At 49.8% G+C, this 18,533-nt stretch overlaps 1 protein-coding gene across 1 annotated transcript in view; it reads left to right on the forward strand.

The window, feature by feature from the left end:
- The window catches only part of SYNJ2 (synaptojanin 2), a 103,914-nt gene that overhangs the window by 31,255 nt on the left and 54,126 nt on the right, over nucleotides 1-18,533 (forward strand). The window contains exons 3-4 of the mRNA XM_074948687.1: nucleotides 11,209-11,479; nucleotides 13,909-14,134. Coding sequence (XP_074804788.1) covers nucleotides 11,209-11,479; nucleotides 13,909-14,134 — 497 coding nt within the window. The remainder of the gene's footprint in view (nucleotides 1-11,208; nucleotides 11,480-13,908; nucleotides 14,135-18,533) is intronic.

The raw sequence follows: 18,533 nt of genomic DNA on the forward strand, positions 1-18,533 counted from the left end.
TTTTGGTAAACCCTAGGCTCCCATCTAGTGTGGACTAGGACCAGCTAATGACCTGTCTTCTAGACACAGTGCTTCAATGGGAACAGGATGAGGCCCTCCCCAAACATCTGGGGCCCTAGGGTAGAGGTTGCACATCTCAGATGCTTTCCTATTTTTAAAAAAAAAAATAGGCTAATATCTCTGGCAAAGAAATAGTAAAGTATCTTGGGTTAGATTCTGTTAGGGTGACTGTCACGGAGTGTGGGGGAGTCCAGGCCCTGCACCCCTCTTCCTGGGATTCACTGAGACTCTCAGCCAGCCAGTAAAACCGAAGGTTTATTGGACAACAGGAACACAGTCCAAAACAGAGCTTGTGGGGACACCCAGGACCCCTCAGTGAAGTCCTTCTGGGGAAGCAGGGAGCTTAGACCCCAGCCCTGGGGTTCCCTGTGTTCCTCCACCCAGCCCCAAACTGAAACTAAACCCACCGAGCAGGTTCCCTGCTGCAGCCTCCATCCACATTCCTGGGCAGAGGTGTTACCTCCTCCTCCCCCTCCTGGCTCAGGTGACAGGCTCTCAGGTCTCCCGTCCCCAGGGCACATTCCCAGGTCAACACTCCCCCCTCCCTGCTGCGTCACATCGTCACATGTCTCCCCCCTTCGAGACTGAACTGAGCGGGGTCACTGTGACCAGTGACCTGGGGAAGTTCGGGGCCCCCTCTCCGGGACAGCGCATCCGCTATCAGGTTGGCACTTCCCTTCACGTGGACCACGTCCATGTCGTAATCCTGCAGGAGCAGGCTCCACCTCAGGAGCTTGGCGTTGGCTCCTTTCATCTGGTGCAGCCAGGTCAGGGGAGAGTGGTCGGTGTAGACGGTGAAGTGTCGCCCGAAGAGATAGGGCTCTAGTTTCTTGAGGGCCCACACCATGGCCAGGCACTCCTTCTCGATGGCCGCGTAGTGTTGCTCCCGGGGTAGCAACTTCTTGCTCAGGTACACGATGGGGTGTCTCTCCCCCTTTTCATCCTCCTGCATTAACACCGCCCCCAGTCCCGTGTCGGAGGCGTCGGTGAACACCACAAAGGGCTTGTCAAAGTCTGGGTTTGCTAGAACTGGGCCACTGACCAGAGCCTCCTTCAGCGCCCGGAAAGCCTCCTGGCACTGCTCGGTCCAGACCACCTTGTCTGGCTTCCCCTTCTTGCATAGCTCAATGATGGGGGTGGCTATGGCGCTAAAGTGGGGCACAAATCTTCGGTAGTATCCTGCCATCCCAATAAAGGCTTGGACCTGCTTTTTGGTGTGGGGAGCGGGCCAGTCTCTGATCACCTCCACCTTGGCCGGTTCCGGCTTTAGGCGGCCGCTCCCCACCCGATGGCCCAGGTAAGATACTTCAGCCATCCCCACCTTGCACTTCTCCGCTTTGACAGTCAGCCCAGCCCCCTGGAGTCGGTCCAGCACTTGTCTAACCTGGGACACGTGGTCCTCCCAGGTCTGGCTAAAGACACAGATGTCGTCAATATACGCCACGGCAAAACTCTCCATCCCCCTCAGGAGCTGGTCCACCAGGCGCTGGAAGGTGGCCGGCGCTCCCTTGAGGCCGAAAGGCAGGGTCAGAAACTCATAGAGCCCCAGAGGGGTGATAAAGGCCGATTTCAGCCGGGCATCTGCATCCAGCGGCACTTGCCAGTAGCCCTTTGTAAGGTCCATGGTGGTAAGGTACCGAGCTCCTCCCAGCTTGTCTAGGAGCTCGTCCGGCCTGGGCATGGGGTAGGCATCCGATACAGTGATGGCATTGAGCTTCCGATAGTCCACACAGAACCGGACTGACCCATCCTTTTTGGGGACCAGCACCACCGGCGAGGCCCAAGGGCTGGCCGATGGCTGGATCACCCCCAAAGCCAGCATGTCCCGGACCTCTCTTTCCAGGTCCTGAGCAGTTTTCCCTGTGACTCGGAAGGGGGAGCATCTTATCGGCGGGTGCGACCCTGTCTGCACCCGGTGGACAGTCAGATTAGTGCGTCCAGGCTGGTTGGAAAACAGCTGTCGGTACGGATGCAGCACCCCCCTGACCTCAGCTTGCTGGGCAGGGGTGAGCTGATCCGAGAGGGGGATTGTTTCCAGGGGGGAACCAGCTCTGGTCCCAGGGAATAGATCTACTAAAGGGTCATCTCCCTGCTCCTCCCACTGACCACACACAGCTAACACCACATTCCCCCTGGCATAATATGGCTTCATCATATTCACATGGTACACCCGGCGGTGGTGGGCCCGGTTCGACAGCTCCACCACATAGTTTACCTCATTGAGCTGCTTGACGACCTTGAACGGGCCCTCCCAGGCGGCCTGTAGTTTGTTCTTTCTCACGGGGATGAGAACCATCACCTGATCCCCGGTGGCGTAGGCCCGGGCCCGCGCCGTGCGGTCATACCAGACCTTCTGCTTCCTCTGGGCTCTGGCCAGATTCTCCCTGGCCAGGCCCATGAGTTCAGCCAGTCTCTCTCGGAAGGTCAGGACATACTCCACCACTGACTCTCCATCGGGAGTGGCCTTCCCCTCCCACTCGTCTCTCATCAGGTCCAGGGGGCCCCTCACCCTCCTTCCATATAACAGTTCGAAAGGCGAAAATCCGGTAGACTCCTGGGGCACCTCCCTGTACGCGAACAGCAGGTGAGGTAAGTACTTGTCCCAATCCTGCGGGTGCTGGTTCATAAAGGTTTTCAGCATCATCTTTAGCGTCCCGTTAAACCTCTCCACCAGCCCATTGGACTGGGGGTGATACGCTGAGGCCCAGTCATGCCGGACCCCACATTTCTCCCACAAGCACCGGAGCAGGGCCGACATGAAGTTGGAGCCTTGGTCTGTCAAGACTTCCCTGGGGAACGCCACTCGGCTGAAAATGGTCAGGAGCGCATCTGCCACGGTGTCTGCTTCAATGGAAGCTAAGGGCACTGCCTCGGGGTAGCGGGTGGCGAAATCTACCACCACCAGAATGTATTTCTTCCCCGACCGGGTCGTCTTGCTGAGAGGCCCCACGATGTCCATGGCCACCTTCTGGAAAGGCTCCTCTATGATGGGCAAAGGTCTCAACGCCGCTTTCCCCTTGTCCCGGGCCTTCCCCACCCTCTGACAGGGGTCACAGGATCGGCAATACTGCCGGACGGTGGTAAAGACCCCGGGCCAGTAAAAGTTCTGTAGCAACCTCTGCCGGGTGCGCCGGATTCCCTGGTGCCCTGCGAGGGGGATGTCATGGGCCAGGGACAGGAGCTTGCGGCGGTACTTCTGGGGGACCACCAGCTGCCTCCTGATCCCACAGGACTCCCCTTCCCCTGGGGGAGCCCATTCTCGGTACAGGAACCCCTTCTCCCACAGGAACCTCTCCTGGCAGCCTCTCCTCATGGTCCGTCCCTCCCTGAGGTCGGCCAGGTCCCTGAGCTTCTGCAAGGAGGGATCTTTCCTCAACTCGGCCTGGAACTCAGCGGCTGGGGAAGGGATGGGGCCCGGTTCCCCCTCCGTGGCCAGGTCTGAGGCCGCAGCCTCTCTGAGCCGTGCCCCTCGGCGCTCCCTCCCCACCCGAGTAGGGTCTCGCGCCTCCAGTGTGGTACCCTCCCCAGGGTCAGGTCGCAGTGCCCCTCGCCGGCTCTGGCTACGGGTCACAACCAGGGCGGTCTGGGGGTCGCTTGGCCAGTCCTCTAGGTCTCCCCCCATCAAAACTTCAGTGGGCAAATGGTGGTGTACCCCCACATCCTTGGGGCCCTCCTTGGTCCCCCATTTCAGGTGTACCCTTGCCACGGGCACCTTAAATGGGGTCCCGCCCACCCCCGTCAGGGTCAGGTAGGTGTTGGGCACCACCCGATCTGGGGCCACCACCTCGGGCCGGGCCAGCGTCACCTCCGCGCCCGTATCCCAGTATCCATTGACCTTCCTCCCATCCACCTCCAGGGGAACAAGGCACTCTCTCCGGAGGGACAGCCCCGCACCCACCCTATAAACCGAGCACCCGGAGTCCAGAGCCTCCAGCCCTCTGGCGGGGCTGGCTGGGGGTACTCTTCCCTCCTGAGCAGGTGGCAAACTGGTAGCCCCCCTTTCCTGGGTCGCCTGCCCCTCGTCCAGCTGAGTCCCTACCCAGTTAACCCTGGGTAGGTTGGGTCTGCTCAGTCTGTCCCGGAGCCCGGGGCACTGGGCCCGTACGTGGCCTCTCTGGCCACAGTGATAGCAGCTCAGGTCACGTTGGTCCCCTCGAACGGGTCGGAGGGGCCCGACACCAGGCGTTCCCCTTTGGAGGGGGTTCTCCCTATTTCCCCGCTGGGAGGCCCCATGGTGACTCTCTCTCTGCATCGGGGGGGGCCTGTTCTTTTGGGACTCCTCCCGGCTACCCCCTGACCGACTGTTCACAAACTCGTCGGCCAGCTGCCCTGCATGCTGGGGGTTCGCGAGCTTTTTGTCCACCAGCCACAGCCTCAGGTCGGAAGGGCACTGTTCATACAGGTGCTCCAGTACAAACAGGTCAAGCAGGTCCTCTTTAGCCTGGGCCCCCGCTGTCCACTTGCGGGCATATCCCTGCATCCTGTTGACCAGTTGTAGGTAGGTGACCTCAGGCGTTTTACGCTGACTCCGGAACCTTCTCCGGTACATCTCGGGGGTCAGCCCAAACTCACGGAGCAGGGCCTGTTTGAACAGTTCATAGTCCCCTGCCTCTGCCCCTGTCATCCGGCTGTAGACCTCCACGGCTTTGGGGTCCAGTAAGGGGGTGAGGAACTGGAGCCTGTCTGCAGGGTCAACCCTGTGCAGCTCGCAGGCATTCTCAAAGGCCGTCAGGAAGCTATCTATGTCCTCCCCCTCCTTCCGCTGGGCCAGGAAGCACTTATCAAAGCTCCTTGCAGTCTTGGGTCCCCCCTCACTCACCGCAGCCGGGGCCCCACTGCTCCTCAGCCTGGCCAGCTCCAGTTCATGCTGTCTTTGTTTCTCCTTCTCCTGCTGCTCATGTTGACGTTCCCTCTCCTTCTCCTGACGTTCCCTCTCCTTCTCCTGACGCTCCCTCTCCTTCTCCTCCTGCTCATGTTGACGTTGTTTCTCCTTCTCCTCCTGCTCATGTTGACGTTGTTTCTCCTCATGTTGACGTTGTTTTTCATGATCCTCCAGCTCCCTCATTTTCCTCTCCCTCTCCCATTCCAGCCGCATCCGCTCCAGGGATGGGGAGCTCCGCTGGGAGGATCCCCTGCTGGCTGCTGGGGTCAGGGGGCCCTCGGTATTCGCTGGGCTTCCCACAACCCCTCCCCCAGGCATAGGTAGGAAGGGTCTCGGGGTGTCCTGGGCAGCAGTCTGACCCCTCCCAGCCTGGTCAGGCCCCAGGGCCCACGCTGCGTCCGCCGGGCGGCTTCCCTCAGGGACAGGGATCGGGTCATCCAAGCGATCCCTCTCCTCCAGCTGGGCAATCAGCTGTTCCTTGGTGGACCTCCCGACGCGCAGCCCCCTCTGCCTGCACAGCTCCACCAGGTCGCTCTTAAGGCGTTTAGCGTACATCTCCCGGCTGGCCACTCGCAGGCCGGGCAGCTGTCCACGGTTTCCAGGAAAAGCCCCTAGTGTGCCAGTCCTTCTTGAGGTCACCACCTCTTTGCCAGGGTCGAGCTGCAGACTCCTCCGCCCCTGGGACCGCTCGCTGCAATCCCCCGGGGGACCCTGTTACTGCAAAAGTCCTTCTCTCTGGTCACACACTCCCAGGGGTTAACCGCCCCCTGAAACCGTCTCTCTCTGAATCTTCAGCACGCCTGGTCCCCGTCAATCCCCCTTCGTTTTACTGTTCCCCAGTCACTTACTGCAGGAAGCGCCGTTCACGGGGTGCAGTAGATCCCACCGCTGCCACCAGTTGTCACGGAGTGTGGGGGAGTCCAGGCCCTGCACCCCTCTTCCTGGGATTCACTGAGACTCTCAGCCAGCCAGTAAAACCGAAGGTTTATTGGACAACAGGAACACAGTCCAAAACAGAGCTTGTGGGGACACCCAGGACCCCTCAGTGAAGTCCTTCTGGGGAAGCAGGGAGCTTAGACCCCAGCCCTGGGGTTCCCTGTGTTCCTCCACCCAGCCCCAAACTGAAACTAAACCCACCGAGCAGGTTCCCTGCTGCAGCCTCCATCCACATTCCTGGGCAGAGGTGTTACCTCCTCCTCCCCCTCCTGGCTCAGGTGACAGGCTCTCAGGTCTCCCGTCCCCAGGGCACATTCCCAGGTCAACACTCCCCCCTCCCTGCTGCGTCACATCGTCACAGTGACAAGATAGCAAGTGTGAGAAATCAGGAGGGGAGGTAATAGGTTGCCTGTAGAAGACAAAGCCTCTAATTTTGGGATATCTGGTCACCCTAGATTCTGTGCTATACATCTAAAGCTCACAGCTGTGGGGCGCTATTGTGGCTTTAAGCCATCTTTGCACCCTTCCAATCCTGGTGGCTCCACAGGGCGGAGCATTGCTTGGCATAACTTTGGGCATGTCCACGCAGCCCATGGTAGCAGCAAGAGTCCCATCTTGCCTCTCTAATATTCTGGGACCGACGTGGTTACACCACCACTGCATACAACTTTAAAGATAAGTCTGAAGCACCTGGTATTGACTGTCAGAGCGTCTCCCCTCACATGGTCAGATGTTTCAGTAACAATGAGCTGTTCACAATGCACCCTGCTACGGGTTTGTTTGGTTTTTTTTAAGTACTGTTAGATTTGAACTTAATTTTTCCTAGTCTAACACTGCTTTTCCCTTTGATCCCTTCTGGCTATGATCCCTATAGAAAAGATTAGGATCCCAGCAGCCAGTGAAAACTTTTGCATGAGATCCTGTTTTAGATCTAAAATCCCTTTTGTCTCAGCATTCCTATTGTCACAATTCAGGGCAACTGGTCCCTCAAGTGTTTTCTCTAGGCTCCCGGCTCCTTGGCCACCACCTCTCTTGGGCAGAAACCTGAATCTCTCTCCCTCCTGATCGGGGGTTTTGCAGGCTGGGTTTGCAGAGTTCCTGCTGATGCTTGATATCGCCAGCAAGCCAGACTGCCTAAACAGGCCAGCATCTGTGCTTTGATTTCTCTTTAAAGGCTATGAACAACTGCAATTGCCAGCAGTCACAAATTGCCATACCGTTCTTAATAAGCAGGCATATTTATTCTTAAGGTGAAAGCATTATAGAGAAAACATATAAAAACATAGAAGTTTGTAGACGCATGCTAAAAGCTTACCAGAAGTCACCCATCAGTCTTATGGGGCCTCAAAGCCCTTCCAACTTTTTCCCAAAAAGAACTGGGGACTCCCCTGGACAGAAGATCCTGTCCATTTGCTGGATCAGAGAGAAGTTTCTGAGTCAGCTTAAACTCAGACCTTTTATCCAAAAGTCCTTTCTTTGTCTTTTGGTCTCTGGAGAATCCAGTTTGAACGAGTGTATGTGAGCATCTTCAAGTGATGGTGGTACTTTGGAGGATTGACTACCTGAGTGAATTTGCCTAATCATCCCACACTGTTCTTAGTTCCTGAAGGAGCTGTGGTCATCCTCCCCCATGGTATTCTATACAGTCCCTGGCCCACAATGATACATAAACTTAATACAGTAAGATCACCCAAAGATATTGGCAGAAATTGCCATATCTGTCACACCCACCACACAGCCATCAGTTTGTCACGGCCACCTCCCTCATGCTGAAACTGACTAGAACAATTTGTGTTTATGTGTGTTTCTTTACAGGATCACTTAATACTGCCCCCAAACTCCTCACTGTGGGCCAGATCCTCCGCTGATGTAAATCAGCATAGCTCTGTTGACTTCAGAGGCGCTACACTGATTTACACCAGGTGAGGACCGGGCTCATAGTCTGTAGGCAACCCAGAACAAGGAATATTTTTCTGGATCCTCTCTATTAGATGCCACAGAATAGTGTGTGATCAAGTGTGGTTCACCATTAAGCTAATTGATGTAATCTCCTGGTTTTAATCCTTTATGCATAGTCAGTTGCAAAGTAAGTGGGAATAAAATATAGGGTTATTACCATTTCTAACACTCAAAGCTGTAGTACTAGCTAAGAAAACATAACATATGTGCTTAACAACCCCCTCCCCACACACACACAAGAATGGGAACGTGGTGTATCCTTGTTAACAGAAAGAAACACTATGAAAATAACTTTTTATAAATAACCACCTACATTGGCCTTTATTGTGAACTAAACTCTGCAGAACAGCATGAGTAGATTCAGACAGTCTCGTGCTTCATGCTGAAGTCCCACACAAGTGTTCTGGGCTCCCCAAATATCCCCCTTAAGGCAGGTTTTCTCACCTGATCTGATGTCTGAAAGTAAGAGTCGTGGGGAGGTTAAGTGCTCAAGGCCTTTTTATCGAAAGCCTGATTCCCTACTGCTGACTTATGTCTATGCTACAGAGTTTTGTAGACAAAGGTTATGCTGATGTACAGCCACCACTTTAATTAAACTGCTGTTGCACGTCCACACTATGCTCCTTGTGTCGGTGGAGCGCATCCACATTAGGAGCTGTTGCATTGACACAGAGAGCAGTGCATTGTGGTAACTATCCCACTGTGCAACTGGCCGCAGGGTGCTTTGGGGAGGGTTTCCAATGTTTCATGGGCAGGTACAGCATCACATGATGCAAGTTTCTCAATCCCATTGTTCCATGGGCATCCTACTACATTGCCAGCTGCTTTTCAACTGAAGTGTGTATGGGGAGGAGGAAGGAGGAGAGTGTGTGACAGGGAGTGTGTGTCGGGTGTGTCAGGGGAGAGACAGAGACAGATTGTATGTTGGGGGAGTGTGTATGTGAGAGAGACAGAGTTCTTGTTGGGGGAGAGTGGGTGTGTTGGCATGCTGTCTTTTTAAGTTCAGACAGCAGCCGGAAGCAGTCAATCCTGAGGCAGGGGTAAGGGGACACCCCCACACATGTCAGCCGCCTCCTCCCATCCTGGCTCAGCACAGCAGTCCCTCTCCCCTTCTCCCCGGGTAGTAGCAACCTGCCTGCCGCTGTGTTCCTAGTGCAGGGGAGAGCAGGATTCCAAGTTGCTCTTTGCTGCCAGAGCGGCACACTCAGCTGTCAGAACTTACCAAAGCTTTGAAAGGGGAGGGGTGCATGCCTGCAGGGCAGCCAAGCTCAAAATAGTGAGCAGAGTGGTCATGGCGGGCATTGTGGGATACTGGGGAAGGCCAGTTAAGTTGACATAATGAACGGCAGCATCTACACTGATAAACTGATAAACACAATAAACTGGTTAGTCTCTAAGGTGCCACAAGTACTCCTTTTCTTTTTTCTTTTTACGAATACAGACTAACACGGCTGTTACTCTGAAAACTGATGCTTTGTTGCTTTAACTTTGCCACCAAAAGCTTTGTGCCTCTCGTCGAGGTGGTTTTATTTTGTCAGCAAAACAGGAGAGTTTTGCCGACAAAAGTAGCATTGTAGCGCGTACACCTCCACTGTGTTGTCGGCAAAAGCTGCCTTTTGCAGACAAAACTGTGTAGGGTAGACAAGGCCTCAATCTTTTTGTACATTAACCCAGTGACGAGCTGCCAAAATCTTAACAACGGGTTCCCTTCTCGCCCCATCCAACCCCCCTGCGTTCCTTGACGCCCCCCCCAGGACACCTGCCCCATCCACCCCCCTCCCCTGTCCTCTGACTGCCCCCGGAACCGGGCAGGAGGGTCTCGTGGGCCACTGTAGTGGGTGCCCACCCCACCCCTAAGAGCCAGAGGCACCTGCCGGGGGGCGAGGTGAGGGGTCCCGGAGGTGCTTACCTGGGGCAGCTCCCAGGAAGCATCCGGCAGGTCCCTCTGGCTCCTAGGGGCAGGGGAGTGTAGCTAGGGCGGGGAGCAGGGGGAGTGGCCGCTCCCCCACTGATCACATCAAAAGTGGCGCCTTAGGTGCTGACTCCCTGGGTGCTCCAGGGCTAGAGCACCCACTGGCAGCTCCCCTCCCCGCCCCGCGCCTGGCCCCAGCTCGCCTCCGCCCCGAATGCGCTGCCCCACCCGGCTTCCCGCGAATCAGCTGTTCAGCAGGAAGCCAGGGAGGGCTGAGAAGCAGTGGCGGCTTCCTGCTCAGGCTGAGGGAGACGGAGGTGAGCTGGGGCGGGGAGCAGTCCCCTGTGTGCCCTCCCCCCCGGGTTACCTGCTGCGGTGCGGGCAGCCCTTCTCGCGCCCCCCTGCCCCAGCTCACCTCCGCCTCCCTGGGCCTGAGTGGGAAGCTGCCGCCTGCGTCTCAGCCTGCCCCAGCTTCCCGCGCAAACAGCTGATTCGCGGGAAGCCTGCGGGGGCGGAGAAGCAGAGTGGGGCGGCGCGTTCAGGGGAGGAGGCGGAGCGGAGGTGAGCTGGGGTGGGGCAGGGAGCTGCCGGTGGGTGCTCTGCACCCACCAAATTTTCCCCTTGGGCGTTCCAGGGCTGGAGCACCCACGGAGTCGGTTAAATTTAGAAGCTCTTTTAGAACCGGTTGTCCCTCGCAGAACAACCGGTTCTAAAAGGGCTTCTAAATTTAACAACCGGTTCTAACAAACTGGCTCCAGCTCACCACTGCATTAACCTATTGCATTCATGCTAATTGGAACAAAAGCCTTCAGGAGCCTTGTATGAGTAAACGGGACTCTGTTCTGCCAGCATGGGTGATGTTTGCATTTTATTACTCTGTTTGAGCTAAAAGCTTCAATGTAACTGATATTTTATCGCAGGGTTTCACCTGAAACAAACGCATTGCACACTAAGAAAACTGCCTGCCGTGCAAGGGTGAAATTTGCCCCTGTGCAGTGAACCAGCACCAGGGCCAGTCCCACTTAAACCCTCAAAATAGGCTTTGTCCTGGGCCCCTGCACAGGGCCAACTTTCACGATAACAGAGGGAAGAGTAGAAAAGTTTACGGTCTGTGAAATGTTTCAGAGTAACAGCCATGTTAGTCTGTATTCGCAAAAAGAAAAGGAGTACTTGTGGCACCTTAGGGATGCTCAAATAAATTGGTTGGTCTGTGAAATGTTGCTGCTTCTTAAATGTGTGTCATAACTACATTGGCTTTTTAACTTTCCCCTTTAACTTATCCTTATAGATATTGTGATCTCATGTTAGCCACACGCAGCATAGATTTTATTTGACTTCCTCTGAAGCAAGAGATTCTGATGGCTGGAGGCAGGACAGCAGACATGACAGATTGCTGGGCTGATTTGGAATGGCATAGCTTGTGTTTCTATATAATTCTTATGTTACTGTCACCTTCTAGGTAACATGCGGCTGCATTTTCTGGTGCTGGTGACAGGCTGTACATCGGTGGGAAAAATCCTGGATGCTGAAGTTTACAAAATCACCGCAACAGATTTCTGTCCCCTCCAGGAAGAAACCAAGGAAGAGGATCGTGTTAATGCCCTTAAGAAAATCCTGAACTCTGGGATGTTCTATTTCTCCTGGCCAAATGCAGGCTCAAACTTTGACCTGACAGTGCGGGCCCAGAAGCAGGGTGATAACAACTATGAATCTGGTAACTCCTTCTTCTGGTTAGTACTGCACGTTATCTCCAAGTCTTTAGTCAAGCCTGGCTTCCCTCTCAATCTCCTATAACCCTGGAGAAAAATAAAGCTATAGATTTAAACCTAGATACGTTTTGCTTAACTAACATTTTACTTTACAGGGCATGTGCTCTGGCAGATTCATGGTCAATCAGGGTTGAGCCACTAACATCTACTGTATTTATGTAATCTAGCTGCAAAAGCAAATTTAATAATTGGAGTTTCTGGTTTTTCTAGAAAGAAAAAATATATTTGCTATATTTAATGCATACAGTATAAATACATTTCTTTATATGTGATAAGTAGTTTACTTCCCAAGGTTTTTTTTTTTTTTTTAATTATTTGTTTAACAAGCATTGTTAATGTGGTAAAAACCTGAACTTGTGCTCATACATCACTTCTGCTGCATTATGTGTTATTTCCTAATTCTCGTGGGTTTAAAGTCTCTAAATTAACATTGCAGTAATGTACCCTAGTTTTTACATTGCAAATATCTATGTTAATCAATTAATTTGTAATTAAAACTGTAATCAAACCATTGCACATACACTAACTCCTCTGGTATGTTGATGTGCACTTATTTTATTTACTGAGTAACACAGTTTTAAAAACAAAGTAAAAAATATGTCTCACTGCAGCAAAGATTGGTTGAATGGAAAAAAATACATAGAAACGAGGATCCTTCCTATGTGGGCCTGCTGCAGAGGGAGTTCAGTTTGTTTATCCTACCAGTTTTGATAGGGTACTCCAATCCCCCTCATCCGGTATGTTTTTTTTTAATGGTAGGAAGTCACATAGGAAGCTAAACTGTACTGGAAATAAATAAGAAGTTATATAATGCATGTGAAAAGTAATACTTTGGCAGAATTACGCTGCTAGTGTGAAATACTTCTTGTGGCCGGCAGTAGGTAAATATCAATAGCTGAACAGGGTTGTAACAGATGATTAACAGATAAGGCAGAGGAATTCAATTTGGTAAATAATCTCTCCAGCTGGGATGGGATTTCACCTGATAAGTGGTGTTTAGTTCAGAATAGTGCAATATAAAACCCTGTTTCAACTGTGCTGTGTGTGCCTTCCTCATGGAACAGCTGACACAGCAAATCAGCTGTGTTCCAACAGAATTAAACTGCCAAATTAGAGGTCTATTTTTAATATAGAAATAGTACAATATATACAGTTGTTAAAGGCTTTCTTTTGATAGTTTGCTCTCAGAAGATACATATTTGAATTCAGTGGCACATCTGCTTTCTGTATCAATCTATTGTGTCTCGCTAGATTAATCTTAGTTTATGTGGAAGCCCTATGCTTTTATATGTTGTCTAACATAAGATCCCTTGTATTTTAAAATGAATATGTGAAACATTATATATAATGTGAAATTTAAAAAAAACCCAAGATAGGCCACTAGCATGGAAAATTTCATCCCCAATTTCCAAAGTGTGGGAAAAAAATAAAAACAGCTGAAAAAAGGTTCTTATAACGGTGTCAGGCAACCTTAACTGTAGGCAGTGCCATCTGTGGACCTTGTAACATGAACTCCAATAAAGAAATCCTACTGGAGTTTGCCTTGGATAAGATGGGTAGATTTGATTTTTACATGGAGATATGGAAGGAAGGAGGAAGATGTAATTCTTTTGTAGCTGTTTTTTAGCTATGTTATATAAAAATAGTAGAACAATTCTTCACCTTTTGCGCTTTGCAAAGCAAAGAATTTGAAAATCTTTAGTAGAATTCCACTGGTATAGTAACTGTAATAGGGAATTGCTGATGTCTGATGGAAGTACATTGGAGAAACTATGCATGCCTCTCAGACCTGGTCACAGACTGGCTTGCTTAAAAAAAAAAAAAAAAAAACCCCACAAAGGTAATACTTCCATTGTAAACCATGCAGAACTCAGTTTGTAACAGTTCCTTTCACTTTTAGGTCTGGTCTATGCTGGGAAAACTTCCTTCAAAATTCCAACAGATTTTAAAAAGAGTTCTGCTAAACCAGTTTTAAAACCTGTTGGAACTATAGTGTAGACCAGGTTCCAGGCAGCACTGCCTGAACGAGTTAGTTGGACAACACTGTAATTTAGGTAAGAGCCTTTTAATGACCACCAGCATGTTTCCAGAGATCAGAAAATTGGGAAAGGTGAGATTTGCATATGAACTTATATGGCGGGGGCAAAGTCTTCTGGACACATGGGCAAAAGTATGGTGGCTGTCACACTGTTAAAATCTCCCAGTTTCTGTGAATTATGGCCTTCACCAGGATTGTCATCTATTAATTATTAGTTTCAGATAAAGTGAGGTGCAATAAAAAAGGAATAACCTCCTATTATAAGCTTTAATTAGTGAACAATGTGGGGTACAACTTGTTTCTCTCTCTCATTTTTTGAGTAAATGAATCTATGCTCTGTTGAATCTTGCAGGAACCAATTGCTGCATGAGCCCTTTAAACACAACCAGGTGAACTGCTCCGACTGGCTGCTAAAAGCGATCTGTGGCATAGTGGACATCCACACGGTTTATGCCTCTCACAAGAAGGCGAAGGTCTGCCTCATTTCCCGGATCAGCTGCGAACGAGCTGGGGCCCGGTTTCACATTCGAGGGGTCAGTGATGATGGACACGTATCTAATTTTGTTGAGACAGAGCAGGTAAATGACTGAATGGATCCTATGATACTGAATAATTCAGCACGTCAGTGTATAATTGGGGAATCGTTTACGGCAAGAATCAGAGGAGCTCGGCAAATGCTTTTTGCATGCAATGTTTTAAGATGCTGTTATGCATGAAGTGTCTCTTCACTCTCGCTCATTAAGCTCCTACGCAATCAGTTCTCCTTCTGTACTTCTAACTTCTTGGGCACTCGTAACTTATGTTTTTGATTTATTTCCCACTGTGGAAGTTCTAGCTCCCCAGGCTTCTGTCAAATTATAAATGTATATTTTTCAGTGGATTCAGAAATTCCTGTCTTGAGCAACAATCACTCATGAGCAAAATCAACACATAAACCACCATTTCTCAAACTGGGGTCCGTGGACCCTTGCGGGTCCACAAGGGTACTCCAGGGGGCCTGCCGGACCCGCTGATCAACTACTCCACCTCCCTCCCTCAACTCCTCCCCTTCCCTTCCAGTGCCTCCTGCACTCTGGGGAACAGTTGTTCAGTGTCTTGCGGGAGGTGGGGGAGGAGCAGGGATGGGCTGTGCTCAGGGAAGGGGGCGGAATCATGTCTGGGGCCGCTGGCCCCGCCGATCCACTCCTCCCCCTCCATCCCTCAACTCCTCCCCCTCCCTCCCAGTGCCTCCTGCACGCTGGGGAACGTCTGTTCAGCGGCATTCAGGAGGCGTCTGGAGGGAGGGGAGGAGCAGAGAGGGGGCGTGCTTGAGGGAGGGGGCAGAAAGAGGCGGGGAAAAGGAGGGGCAGGGGTGGATTGGGGGCAGGAAGAGGTGGGCCGGGGATGGGGCCTTGGGGGAAGGGGTGGAGTGGGGGCAGGATCTGGGGCTGAGTGGGGGGGCTTGGGGGGTCCACAAATTTTTTTAAATCAAAATGAGGGTCCTCGGGTTGCTAAAGTTTGAGAACCGTTGACATAAGCCACAAGGTTCTCAATGGCACCAAGTATTTAATCAATCAAGAGGCCAGTGCTTCATCACAAGAAGAAGGTTTTTAAAATACAGTTATTATTATAAAATGACTGTGAATTTTGCTCTGAAAATAAAATCTTTTTTTTTAAGTACTTTTCTTCTAAAGCACGACTGATTCCCCATGCAAGAGAAGGTGGGAGAAAAGCTAGAGTGACCAGATAGCAAATGTGAAAAATCAGGACAGAGGTTGAGGAGTAATAGGCACCCAAATAAGAAAAAGCCCCAAATATCGGGATTGTCCCTATAAAATTGGGACATCTGGTCATCCTAAAAAAAGCAGAAGTTCTTTTGAAAGCTCTTGTAACTTTATTCCATGCTTTTTTTTTTTTTTGCCCCCCCCCCCCCCTTTTTTTTTTTTTTAAGTCTGTTTTGTTAGGTCTAGAGTACACTAGAAAAGGTTTGCTGGTATAGACACGGCTTCTACTGGCAAAAATGTGTTGTAACCAGTACAGTTTACACTAGCTCACGAAACAAAATCAGCTGTGCCAGCAAAAGCATTTTTTCCCCCCAGTGTAATTGTGTCTATACTAGGGCTTTTGCTGGCATAAAAATGTCATAAAAATAACATCCCTAGCCAACATTATTATACTTTTAAATGTTTCTTGTGTGGACCTGGCCTTAATCTCCTTAGCCTTCTTCCTGAGAGGAAAGGGGTCTTGTGGTGAAGACACATGATAACACCCATTTTTTCATGTTCTGTGTGTATATAAATCTCCGCACTGTATTTTCCACTGAATGCATCCGATGAAGTGAGCTGTAGCTCACAAAAGCTTATGCTCAAATAAATTGGTTAGTCTCTAAGGTGCCACTAGTACTCCTTTTCTTTTTGCGAAGACTTCCTTTGTGACCCTAAGCAGGTCACTTAGCCGTGGATCCTGCAAGCACTTACCTGCATAAGTAGTCCCAGGACAACGTGCATGCACATGGTTAATTTATGGATAAGTGTTTTCAGGGTAGCGTCATAATTTTTTGTGTCACAATTTTTCCATCTGTAAAAAGGGATACTGACAACTTCCTACCCCCCAGGACTTTTGCAAGGCTAAATTAATATGTTGTCAGCATTCAGATACCATAATAATCTCCAGAATATAATAAGGGAAAGGTTCTGGAGCTTTGAAATGCAATGCACTAGTCAGGAGGAAGATGCATGACAAAGAAACCAGAAAGTGGGTGAGAGATTAAAAAATTCCTCCAGCCAACTAAGTAGAGCAAAGAGGACAAAGAGAGAACCTGTCATCTGGTCAGTGGCCAGGAGGCAAATTCCAGTACATCTCCATTGGGATAGACTTGGCTTTGCATATGGGGTGTGGTTTGATAAGAGGGGATAAGGCAGGACTTTAGGCTTCAGGTTTGCCCAGCAGAAAGGTGGAAACCCTAATTCCAACTGGTGCTGATAACAAACACAAGGGTGAAATGTGTTAATTTGATCTGGGTCCCTAAATTAACATGACAAAGCTAAATAATAGAGAGACAAGGTGGGTGAGGTAATATCTTTTACTGGACCAACCTATGTTGGTGAAAGAGACAAGCTTTCAAACTTGTCTTTTTCAGAACATGAAGAAAGCTTTGAAAGCTGATCTCTAATATCCTGAGACCAACACAGCTACAACAGCAAAGCAAACAAGGAAAGGCAGTCATATGTTTACGGCTGGGTTTGCTACATTTAAAATAAACAAAAAGCACTGGACCCTGAAGAACCTGAGACCTCCTATGTCTGTTGAAATGAGCACTTTCGTATTCAGCTATAGCCTCTCTTTCCTTTTTGGAAGCTACTCCCAGCCAAAAGAACGATGGTTTTAAACAAATGCAGATTTTAATGTTCACAAAGAGGTACATCTATATGGGAGATCAGAGATAAATGAGAAGGCCATAACTTCCAGCATACAAAACATCACCCCTATACTTGGTCAACAGTTTTCAACGTTTTCAGGAGCAAATATACAAAACTCTGCCCTCAAAGCTTGAGAATCTATTTTTTGAAGATTGGAATTTTGGTGCCTAGTCCATTGGAAAACATTTCTGTTGGGGCGCACAGATTTGTGCACATGTAGGTGAAATTTACCCCTGGGCAGAGGGAACAGAAAAAAGAGAAAGATGTCACTATGTTCGCCTTCTAAAGCAATATATAACCCCCGCAAACCATACCAAGTATAGTATAGTACTTCTTCACCAAAATAAGTGTGGGATGCTTTGATCTTCTTGTAAAGGAAGGAAAGTTAGATGTTGAGATGGGTAGCCAACCTTTCTTAGGTCAGCCCCAAATTCTCAGTGCTACCTCCTAGGTTCAGTTGCTAGTCCTGTATACAATTACTATTTCTCAGTATGCCAGCCATTTGGGTCCAAGGTTCCTTAGCTTATTTGATTATGCTCTTGCATGCTGGAAATGATTAACACAAAAATATAATGCCCATTGCATCACAGCAAAAGTGGGGTTCAGCCCCCGATGGAATGGCAAAATGTTGATAGATTGCTGACAGTTGAATGGGACAGGGGTTCGTCAGGAGCCGTGCAGCCTTCACGGGGCCTGCTGTACTTCTCTTCCAGTTCAGCAAGTCATCATCTAAGAGTGGGAAGACTAAAGGTTTTTGAGTGATTCGGAAATGGAAAAGCCAAAGCCAAAGCAGGGAGGAAATGAGTACAGGGTGACTCAAGGACTTGGAAGATCAATAACTATAGGAGTGCTCTGCTGTTTTTAAGGAAGAAAAAAAAAAGTTCACTTTGCCATTGGTAATAGGTATAATTTTTGTCAGGCTAACTGTCCTAAGAAAACAAAGTGAGAACTAAACATCAAGATACATGAGGTCCAGTTCAAGCTGGCATCTACTTACCATTAGGAAGTAAAAGCCCTAAATTAAACTCTCTTCTGCTTTCACAGTAGACTACTGACTAATCTGCTATGAGGTAATATCTTGGCCGTCTGTAATTAGAATAACATTTTGTTTCCATTTGCAGCAGCCTGTACAGTACTGGCATGCTGGCTCTGTGCTTCATGAATAAATATCACCCCAGGATTCTGAAAAGGCCAGACTCTCTTTCCCCTTTACAAAGCTTTAATTCTAATATTTTTCTGTTTTAAGAAGAAGAAACAATTAGCCTTCTCTCCAGGCAGCTCTTTAATGCGTAGATGGGATTCTTTTGTCTCCCACTGAGTTAGCCTTGTGGCATTTCAGCTCTGCAGTGAGTCATTTTTTGTGGGCTCACTGAACTGCGGTGACTCATTGTGCAGAAAAGGAGTGGGGGAGCTAAATATCTCACTTTAGTTTTTTCTTTTCAAAATCAGGCCACCAGTCAATCTTTTAGTTACTTGGTCATTTAGTTTAAACACTTTACAAGAAAGATAAAAGCCATTAGAAAGGCTGACACAGCAGAAGTAGAGGGTGAGGGGCATTGTGAAAAAGCCTTCTGAAAGT

The sequence above is a fragment of the Natator depressus genome, chromosome 3 (assembly GCF_965152275.1).
Source record: "Natator depressus isolate rNatDep1 chromosome 3, rNatDep2.hap1, whole genome shotgun sequence".
In the NCBI taxonomy this organism is placed as follows: domain Eukaryota; kingdom Metazoa; phylum Chordata; order Testudines; family Cheloniidae; genus Natator; species Natator depressus.